Raw genomic sequence first — 12,061 nt, forward strand, 5'->3', positions numbered from 1 at the left:
AAGGGTTTAGGAATTATAAGAAAACTGAAGAAGAAAAAAACTGAACCAAAACAGTAGCACAAATTGTTTCTAGGGGCCCCAAGTGGCCGAGTGGTCTAAAGTGCTCACCATTCCAGATGACTGCCATCTCACCTCTGTCTGTGTGGGTTCGAGTCTCAGGCGGTTAGCATAGGTATGTGAGAAAGCCTGCCAGTAGCTTTTCATGGGTTGGTATTTCTTCCTGGGGTTTTCCAGGGTTCTTCTTCCACCCGTTATACTGGCCACCATGTATAGCCTATCTTGTATTGAAAAATGGCATTAACCCCTACAATAACAAATTGTCTCTAACAGTAATGTAGAACCCAAGGTAAAAAGAGGCAAGCAAGCATGCCACTAAATGAGTTGTCTTAGCTTCATAATAATTCACCCCAACCATTAAGAAAATTCACAAAGGTCATTAATTTATAAAAATAAATTAAAATTCTGTAACCAAAGCTTTCGATCAAATGTTCTATGACTGTGACGTTGAGTCCAAGGTTATAGGAGGAAGCATGTTTGTCATAGAATGATTTGTCTAAACTTGATAAAGATTAATGCCAACAATAAATTGTGGGCTTTAGGAAATACGAGCAAGTGAAAACTTTTAACCAGAACATTAACCCAAATTTTCTATGACCAGGACCTTGACACTAGAATAACAGAAGCAAACGAACATGTTGTTGCCTTATGACAATTACTGCCACGTATTATGATAATCCATCATGTGATTTAGGAACTGTATGCAACCCGTAACTTCTGTTATGACATTGTCAGTGTTGATGCCAGAAAAGAAGCTATTTCTTTCTTCTCACTAATACTGACTTAACAAAATCAGCAGTTCTTCTTATGGTGCAGTGGCTTTATGTAAACTAATATAAATGTCTAAATTAATGCATAATTTAGCAACAAGCAAGATTCTCACGTCAAGACTAAAATCAGTTTATTACACTAAGCAATTTTCAATATTAATAATCTGACAAAACTTCCAATCATAGATATAACCATACAGACTAATTCCTATCTATAAAAACACAAAGATGAAATATTAGTACACTGGTCTCTCACTAAAATGCTTTCCAGGATACTGTTGTTATGCAGCATGGGTAGAGTCATGGAGCCCACTGAATTGGTCAACAATACAGTATGGGTACAGTCATGGAGCCCACTGAATTGGTCAACAGTACAGCATAGGTATAGTCATAGAGCCCACTGAATTAGTCAAAAATACAGCATGGGTACAGTCATGGAGCCCACTGAATTGGTCAACAATACAGCATGGGTACAGTCATGGAGCCCACTGAATTGGTCAAAAATACATTATGGGTATAGCCATGTAGCCCACTGAATTGGTCAACAATACAGTATGGGTATAGCCATGTAGCCCACTGAATTAGAAAAAGATACAGCTTGGGTATAGTCATGGAGCACATTGAATTGGTTACAAATACAGCATGGGTGTAGTCATGAAGCCCACTGACTTAATCACAAATACGACATGGGTATAGTCATGGAGCCCACTGAATTGGTCACACATACGGCATGGGTATAGTCATGAGTCCACTGAATTAGTCACAAATACAGCATGGGTGTAGTCATGAAGCCCACTGAATTGGTAACAAATACAGCATTGGTGTAGTCATAAAGCCTACTGAATTGGTCACAAATACAGCATGGGTGTAGTCATAGAGTCCACTGAATTGGTCAATTTTCTATCAGATATGGTATGAAGACTCTGTATGGCATATTGCTGATTTGCTTACAAGATGTACCAGATTTGTGTTTGATTCAATAATACACACAGATGAGTTACTGTATGGAATACTGCAGTTTGCAAGTTATGTTGTCAGTGTAAATAAACATTCTACATAAAAAGCCTGAAGCCTAATAAAACAAGAAAAAATCATTTCAATAACATAAAAATCAAATAAAGTCATCTATGTACTATATATACATGCTTATAACTAAAATCTGACTAACTGCTTATAACTCAAATCTGACCAACTGCTTATAAGTCAAATCCAACCAACTGCTTATAGCTCAAATCTGGCTAATTGTTTATAACTCATATGTGACTAATAACTCAAATCTGCTAACTCTGTAGATCCAGATCTGCCATCACATAATGCACTGGCAGATCTCGATCAATACAGTCTTTTAGAAGTAATCAGTAGAATAAATTACTGTCGATGGGTCATATATCTGCTGTATTCAAGATTATTATTTTTACCCTTAAACACTACAATACCAAATGACAGGGCATATCATCTCTTCACAATAGAAATACAACACTAAAATTCCTACATGACAGGGCATGTTATCTCATCACAATTGAAATATATCACTAAAATCCCTATGTGATGGGGCATGTGATCTTGTTAAAATGGTAGTACAATTTTGATTAGAATGGGAATAAACAGTTGTAAGTTATATCTTTATTTAATTATCATGTTTTCTGAACAATCAGTAACCTGCTCATAGATGACCTACTTAAAAATTAAAAATGCCATTTTCAGAAAAAACACTGAGACAAAATTCTCACTGTGAGTAAATCTAGGAGAATTAATCAGGTTTAGTTTAAAGTGATGATATAATTAAAGCCAAAGGTATATACATACCAGCATATCTTTCTGGTTGTGTTTATATGTCAAATTGTCCTCTACCTTTTCCACATCATACTGGATACACTCGTATTTCCTGCAGACAGTTCTGTTATAAGATTTTAAAAAAAACAGAGTAAGCTCCACTCTACTTTCACTAGTTTCCAGTAGCCACTATAAACAATATCATTCTGACAACAAATTAACTAAAGACTGTTTCAAAATCCTTTTTCTTTATATTTGAGCTTTAAATCATTTTAAAATTTAAAATCTCAACTTTTGAAATGGTACTATATAGACAGTATTGTATTGACATAAAATGAAAAATCCACCGCCTACCTACCCACCTCTAAACCCTCTTAGATGTATATAAAACCACAAAAGAACATTGTTTTTTATCACAAAGTATACTAAGGCAAAAAGTTTCTAATAAACAGATTGAGAAGAAAACTTAAAACATAATTTACCTAAGTCAGTGAAGCATGAAAGATAGGGCTGTGACCTACTTTTGTGATGATGGTGCAGTACCCATCAAGATGCATCCCTTCACCAAGCTTTTACAAATCTAGGTATAATAGTATATTTACTGTGCTGAGAACCTATTTGCTCATGAGCTAAATGCAAAAACTAAACCTATGCCAGTATTGTGAAATGTAGCTCACAGTGACCATTATTGTGGTAAGGGTGTAGCAGTAACATTGATACATACAATCATAGTTTGATTCTGTAATGAATTTAGTCTGTGAAATGAACTTAAACCTCAAAATTTAACTCAAGATAGTGACCTACTTTTGTGATGAGGGTGTATTGCTCAATGCATCAATATGCATCCCCCCACCAAGTTTTATGATTCTAGGTATATTAATGTTAACAGCGTGCAAAAAGCCTGAGCTAATCATAAACATTCTACAGAAAATGTGCAATTAATATACATGCATGTTCAAATTTAGACTCCTCAGCCCCCACCCCATACCCACTGGGAGCAAATGCTATGAAACCCACTCCAAACTGTTGCATAGGACCTAGGAAGAATGGAGTGGTTGACATTCAGTGTTTTCGCTCCTGCTCCTCACTGATGCTAAGGAGAGAAGAAAAACTGTCTTAAGGGCAAACTTCTCAAAGGAAGCTTCACTCAAAGCTTTATAAGAAGTTTTTAATAATGCTTGAAAGATATGCACAACGTTTCTAAGATCCAAACAAGAGTGGGCCTAAGAAGGCCTCTATAGACTAGAAAGAATCAGACCCCAAAGGCTTGGGGTAAAGGTCTGAGGAAAGGAGGCATCAAATTTCATTTACCACCTTATCAAAACTCCATACTTCGTTCTCCTCTACAACCTGACCCAAGATGGTGGGAATGAGCATGGTACCCTGATGGAAGGGAAGGACCTGCTGCAACTGGTTCTTATTCAATCTAGTCCATGAGAATGGAAATTACATTACTTTCTTGAACTCATTCCCAAGGCAAGAAAACTGTCCTTCCTGATCTCTGTCTCTGGAGAGAGATTCATTAAAATGGGTTCATCCCATAACCACTAATGGGAATAATGGTACCAATCCTAATATCTTTTCTCCTTGGCAAATGGGACTGATGATCCCTTCTCAACAATCTTGGAGGTGAGTGGTGATCTGACTCATTTCTGTTGGACAAGACCACAGGAGACAGTGCAGGACTATGGCCAGCCATGTGCCGGGTACCTGCAGACCAGTATGGTGCAGAAGCTCAGACAGACAAAACTTTGGTGAACCTGAGTCCATTATCATATCTGTATTAGCAACAGTGCTGCTCTTCCATATCTCTGGAAGGGTGTGACTCTGGCTTATCAGTCAATATTGTACCTCTCTTGAGAAAATACTGCTTATCCCTGCTGAGAGGGTGCAACTCTTTCAAAGACACAAGCACTGTTCCTCACTTGGGAGGGGCGAAGTACCTGTCTCTAAAAGACACAAATGACATTGTAATTAGTATCAGGTATCAGAGGATTTTTGGTCAGTGAAGCTGTTCTTGGTTACAGCCCCACTGTAGACTTCTTAGGACTGGAAGTGATCCTGACCACTCCTTGGAATGAAGGGTGTCATACTGGGATGAAGAGGAGGAATAGGGACCTTTCTTTCTGCAATGGCAATGTGTCATGACTTTCTGCCCACAGGCAACAAATAGGACAGCCATCCAAACTTATACATTTAATGCATCACAGACAGGTAAGGTGTGTCCCAAACTGCTATTTTGTATCTACATTTACCCATACCATATAGCATATTAACATCTTGAAAGAGTAAAATTTATGAACACAGTATAACCAGGAGCCACGAAAGTGTGGGTGATACATTGACACCAGCAGTTTGAAGCAGAAACAATTAGGAGAGGCACCACTTCACTTAGTAAGGTGCAAAACCCCTTAAATTTCTGCAAAAAGGAACACAATAACACTCAATAAATACAAAAACTAGGGAGAATAATACACGAACAGCTCAAAAAAGGATGTTTCTTTGATAAAATAGTTAAAGTTCAAAGAATAGCAAAATTTGTTCAGCATCCAGATGCACACATATTCACCCTATGTTCCAAGAAAAAGAGGAGAGCCATCCACAGATGTAGCTAAGGCATAAAACTGGGATCATGTTCTTTCCCATTCAGGGCTACCAATTACTAACTGGAGAAGGGAACATGCCTGGACTGAGGACCTGGCATCCTGGCAAAGTAGAGCAATGCAAGAGTCTACAAAATTTATCACGAGTGTATTAATTCAAACTGCCATCTTTTCTAAGCTGAATACACACTCATTATGACTTACTGCATCTTATAAATATACCTGGGGGATAGCATTTCATGGTTTGGGAGTAAACAATCAATTTCATGGATATAAAATTGCATTAAGTAACCATTCTATTCTTTAACAAAATCATCTTTCATGGTAGACATAATTTTGTGAACATCTGATACCCATGAAAACGATGCAGCTAAATCCACCAAAGATATTTCTGATTAAACAACCAGTTTAAGAAAATTGTGTTGATGGAACAAGAATACCCACAATACCCTCAATATGGAACTATTTTCTTGTTTGCTGTTTTACAGCACAGCAACAGAATCAGTTCAATTAGTGCCAAGCCAACTGGAGCAAAATGTCTTGCCCAGGGACAGATGCAGTTTAAAGCAGTTTTAAAGCTGATCCAAGTTAATCTGAGTATAGAATTGAAACCCAGTCACCCTTTTGGCATCAAGTCTGGCATGTTAACCACCGAGTCAACACTACAAACCTGTATTCATGGTGTTACATTAAAAAACTGTGCAAACAAGGCTAATTGATCATTTTGGGATAAAACTGTAATTAAAATCAAACCTTAATGAATCCCCAAATGCCAAGTATTCTTTTAGTTGGTCAGAGTACTGCTCTTCTTCCTCCAAAATACCATCAACTGCTTCACTATATCTGAAATGTGAGTTTAAAAAATTCCAGAATATACTATATATACTTGCGTATAAGTCAAATCTGCCTGCAAACAACATGGACCCCAATCTGCTGTACCAGCAGATCTGGGTCTATGTTGTTTGTTCTACCTTAAGAAACTGCAATGACCCAGATTTCTCCAATGGCAGATCTGGCTCTATGTTGTTTGTTCTACCTAAGAAACTGCAATGACCCAGATTTATCCAATGGCAGATCTGGGTCTATGTTGTTTGTTCTACCTAATATTCCTAAGAAACTGCAATGATCCAGATTTGTCACTGACAGATCTGGGTCTGTGCAGCTTGCAGCTGGACAACTTAAAAGCAAGTATATACTGAATAATGAATGTTATGAGCAGAATTATAAACACGTGAGCAATACCATGGGATGCCATTCCTATTGGTTTAGAAGTATTGAAGACGGATCATATGTATATATATATATATATATATATATATATATATATATATATATATATATATAGCATGTCTCTACTGAAATATAATTTTCTCAATGTTCCTAAGGTTGTGTACTCTGAACATGAGAAGGATTAACATGTATTAATTTTAAAAAGAAACTTAACTGTGATCTGTAATTACAACAAGAATGGCTGAAAACAGAACAGTCAACTTAAATGTGTGTGTGTGTGTGTGTGTCCTTCTGCAATGATATAACACTACTTAATTAACATATTAAACTTAGGCCTGAGCCTAATTAAAGGTACTCATGGTCAGAAGGCACATTAATGGAACACTGGTGGTGCGGGTAAGGACTTCATGTTAACCACCACCACCCAATACAGTTAATTTTGAAATAGTCGTTTGGTGTTTCTCGTTTTAGTTCGGACAGTTTGGGAGAGAGCTTAAGCAGGCAAATTCAGTGAATTTTTGTCCCCTGTCTACCATGGTGAGGATGTGAAAGTTCACAATCATGAAATCTGACCTTCATTTATAAGACAGCACTGTAAAATTACTGGCAGACATCAGAAGAAGCTAAGTTTTATTGCTCTTCCATAAAGATGATTATAGAACAAACACAGAAAATGGGTAAAATAAAGTGTTCAGTCACCTTGACCATGGAGATAAAAAATTACATGTGATACAGGAGATGCCACTTAACTGATTGGTGAACTTCAACTTGGAGTTAAAAATTACATGTGATATATAGGAGATGCCACTGAACTAAGAAACACTGCAAACTTCAAACATGTTTATGACATCAAGCTGAAACACACAAAAATTACATGTGACCAAACACACAAAAATTACATGTGACCAAACACACAAAAATTACATGTGACCAAACACACAAAAATTACATGTGACCTTGATGTTGACCTTGAGGATGATACCTCAGATATGCAATGCAACACATCTTCCAGTGAAAGTATACAAATATACTAAGCTTAATCGATTTATATTGAACAGTGTGAATCAAAAAGCAGAATAGCAGATGTTTCTAAAACCTTAACTATTGACATCTGACCTGAACCTTCAAGATGGGAACTGTGATGAGGCAGGCAACACACTTTTTAGTGATGATATACAGTAATAGCAAGTTTCATTCCTTCATCCCAACTGTCTCTAATGAGTAGAAAGCCTAACATTAACCGTAAAGATAAGATCCACAATTGTTACACATCTACTGGCAATTACACACATGAATACCATAAAGATAAGACCCACAATTGTTACACATCTACTGGTAATTACACACATAAATACCATAAAGATAAGACCCACAATTGTTACATATCTACTGGCAATTACATACATAAATACCATAAGGATAAGACCCCTAATTGTTACCCACCTAGTGACAATTAACACATGCATACCATAAAGATAGGAGCCAGAATTCTTACACATCTACTGGCAATTACACACATAAATACCATAAAGATAAGACCCACAATTGTTACACACCTACTGGCAATTACACACATGAATACCATAAAGATAAGACCCACAATTGTTACACATCTACTGGCAATTACACACATAAATACCATAAAGATAAGACCCACAATTGTTACACATCTACTGGCAATTACACACATAAATACCATAAAGATAAGACCCACAATTGTTACACATCTACTGGCAATTACACACATAAATACCATAAAGATAAGACCCACAATTGTTACACATCTACTGGCAATTACACACATAAATACCATAAAGATAAGACCCACAATTGTTACACATCTACTGGCAATTACACACATAAATACCATAAAGATAAGACCCATAATTGTTACCCACCTACTGACAATTAACACATGCATACCATAAAGATAGGAGCCAGAATTCTTACACATCTACTGGCAATTACACACATGAATACCATAAAGATAAGACCCACAATTGTTACACATCTACTGGCAATTACACACATGAATACCATAAAGATAAGACCCACATTTGTTACACATCTACTGGCAATTACACACATGAATACCATAAAGATAAGACCCACAACTGTTACACGCCTACTGACAATAACATGAATACCATAAAGATAAAACCCACAATTGTTACACACCTACTGGCAATTACACACATGAATACCATAAAGATAAGACCCACATTTGTTACACACCTACTGGCAATAACACACATGAATACCATAAAGATAAAACCCACAACTGTTACACGCCTACTGACAATAACATGAATACCATAAAGATAAGAGCCACAATTGTGACATGCCTCTTGGCTATTACACACATGAATAAATAAAGATAAGACACACAATTGTTACACACCTACTGGCAATTACACACATGAATACCATAAAAATAAGACCCACAAATGTTACACACCTACTGGCAATTACACACAAGAATACCAAGTTGTACAATAATTAATCTGAAACACTGCTGTTATTATAGAGTGAAAAACAAAGTGTCATGGAAAACATAAAATACTGAGCTATGACCTTGACCCATGAGACAGGAACCCCAATGTGGTACATGACACACCGTCTACTGATGATGTACATATATGCAATACAAATTCTAATAATGACTTACAAGTTAACCAAGTTTCATGCCCTAATCTTAAATTGCTTAAAAATTATATAGAAGAAGAAAGTGCAGTGAACAAGAAAAAATACTGAGCTGCTACCTTGACCTTGAAGACAGGACACCCAATGTGGTATATGATACACAGTCTAGTACTGATGTATAAATATACTAAGTTTCATCCCTCAATGTTACAGAGAACCATGACAAATTTAAATAATAACATGTAATGATGGAAACCAGTCTGACTCAAGGTCTCATCATCATAAATCTATGTCAAGCCTGACTGAAATCCAACAATCCCTGGGAAAAGTTAGAAAGTAGAAAGGACGACAGTCTATCATGGGCCAAAACTCCTCTAACTTAAGACAAAGAAGGCTGAAAATAAATAATTTCCATTGTGTAATCAATATCGAGCAGCATCCCAAATTTGGTTAAAATTGAGCAATTATCCTTCTAGTGTTGAAATCCAATTAATGATGGACTGATACAGATGGATGTAGTTTGCAAACCATTTATATGTATCTCATTAAATCTGACAAATCTATTTGCATGATTGCTATATGTAACTCATTAAATTTAGTCTATTTGAATGTCTGTTACTTGTATCTCATATTAAGTCTGACAGGCTATTTGCATGCCTGTTCCCTGTATCTCATTAAATTTACAGTCTATTTGCATGCCTGTTACATGTATCTCATAACAAATCTGAGTCTATTTACACGATAGTTACGTGTATCTCATAATAAATCTGAGTCTATTTTCAGAACAATTATGTTTATCTCGTAATAAATCCAACAGCTTATTTGCATACCTGTTACTTGCATCTCATTAAATCTGACAGTATATTTTCATGCCTGTTATATTTATCTCATGCCTGTTATTTGTATCACATTAAATCTGACAATCTATTTACATGCCCATTTTTTTTTCTCATGCCTGTTATTTCTACCTAATTAAATCTATGTCTATTTGCATGCCTGTTATGTCTATCTCTGACAGTCTTTTTGCATACTGGTTATTTGATCTCAATAAATCTGAGTCAGTTTACATGTCCATTATTTTTATCTCATAAAATCTGACAGTCTCTTTGTATACCTGTTATATTTATATCATTAAATCTGACTCTATTTGCATGCTTGTTATTCTATCTCATTAAATCTGACAGTCTATTTACATGCCTGTTATTCTATCTCATTAAATCTGACAATCTATTTACATGCCTGTTATTCTATCTCATTAAATCTGACAGTCTATTTACATGCCTGTTATTCTATCTCTGTCATTAATCTGACAGTCTATTTACATACCTGCTATTTCATCTCATTAAATCTAAGTCTATTTGAATGCCTGTTATTTTATCTCATTAAATCTGACAGTCTATTTGTATCTCCTGTGTATTTGGAAAGTCAATGTCCAAACACTGTAGCTGTTGTGACTGTGGGGAAGGTCAAAGAAGCAACACTGATAAATGCTTGCTGGTTCAAGGATCAAGTAATGACCACCAGTGGTAACTGAGTGAAGACTAGAGACACTATTCAGTATTGCAATGACTCTAAGTAGTCTTATCTTAGTACATCATTATACACATTATAAACACAAGATGATAGAATTGGCAGGATATAGCCAATGTGTTAACAAGACCGATCTTAACTGAAAATAAAAAAAATTCCTTGTTATAACACTGTCCTTTAGGCCACTGTATAATTAAGTACATTATATATATATATATATATATATATATATATATATATATATATATATATATATATATATATATATATATATATAATTTTACTATTACGTAAAGAAATGGGTTCCCTGACCACTGTCAATTGTATAAAAGGAACAGCGTTATATTGATTAGTCTTATAGTGAGTAAGTGCTGTATTTCTTAATGTATTTTCAATTGTGTTAAGATCGCCTGAATATGTTAAGCTGATTTAGATATACTGATGACTACTGCTGACCATTTTATGTGCTTAGTGTCTTCAGCTAGTATTCTGCATTTTAGTGTATTTTACATTCAAATCAATTAAAGTTAAAAACGTTATGTACATTCTATTCTAACACATGCAAATATTTTACCACAGAATTTATTTCTCTGATTACAGATTATTCCCGGTTTTATGCATAGACCTAATACTTGCATATTTTTCACTGGCATGCTATTGTATTTATTCAGGTTTAAAAAAATTCAGTTTAAAGGATCACATTCAATGTTTTCTTAAAGATAAATAAAAAATTCCATAATACTATGCATGCTTACACATTCATATAGTGGCCTGCACTTTGTAACTGGTCAACCATGTCCTTCTCAATTCCACTCCACTCACAAAACACACGACCGAAGTTACCATGAACCTTGTGTATCCCATACAGGCGGTCAGCAAGTTTCTGTACAAAAAAAGCAATGCTCCAGTGATTTCTCAAGGATTTTAACACTAAAGTGGAATTCTCACTTTAGCATTTTTAGAACAGTGGATATTCAATGTGAAAGGATTAGATACAAATAACCATATTTAACAGACCACTTATAGTATATTTCAACCAGCACAAAGTCATAAATAACTATAAAGGAATCAAGATAAAATTTAACAGTCATCTATTTTATCTGCACAGTGGCTATCACTGTGTTTTATGAACTGCATATAGCAGCTGACACATTAACACTAAATACAGAGAACAGCTGGTCTGCCCCTGTACAATTTTTGCCAGGTAAAGTTTGTAAAATGCATTATAATAACTATGTAATTAAAGTAACTTACTGCTGAATTGCAAAAAGCCTCTTAGTAAGTGCTTCATTATAACAGTTCATCTAGACCACTGACAACTTCTTAATATTACGATTGTTACATTAATGATTGTTATGCTACTACGAAATCAGCTTCACAATTTTTTCATGCTTGTACATTCTTAAGTGTGGGGAATTCATCAAATTTAGTGAGGATTTGCACAATCACAGATCA

The 12,061-nt window shown here is 35.4% G+C and overlaps 1 protein-coding gene across 2 annotated transcripts in view; it reads right to left on the reverse strand.

Annotated features, from left to right (window-relative positions):
- The window catches only part of LOC149771589 (sorting nexin-4-like), a 58,168-nt gene that overhangs the window by 9,853 nt on the left and 36,254 nt on the right, over positions 1–12,061 (reverse strand). For both annotated transcript variants that reach the window (XM_089948318.1, XM_089948317.1), the window contains 3 exons: positions 11,362–11,489; positions 5,957–6,046; positions 2,634–2,724 (listed from right to left, as the gene is read on the reverse strand). In XM_089948318.1, the coding sequence (XP_089804444.1) occupies positions 2,634–2,724; positions 5,957–6,046; positions 11,362–11,489 (309 nt within the window). The remainder of the gene's footprint in view (positions 1–2,633; positions 2,725–5,956; positions 6,047–11,361; positions 11,490–12,061) is intronic.

The sequence above is a fragment of the Sinohyriopsis cumingii genome, unplaced genomic scaffold, assembly GCF_028554795.1.
Source record: "Sinohyriopsis cumingii isolate HCF-2022 unplaced genomic scaffold, ASM2855479v2 utg001752l, whole genome shotgun sequence".
Classification (NCBI taxonomy): Eukaryota; Metazoa; Mollusca; class Bivalvia; order Unionida; family Unionidae; genus Sinohyriopsis; species Sinohyriopsis cumingii.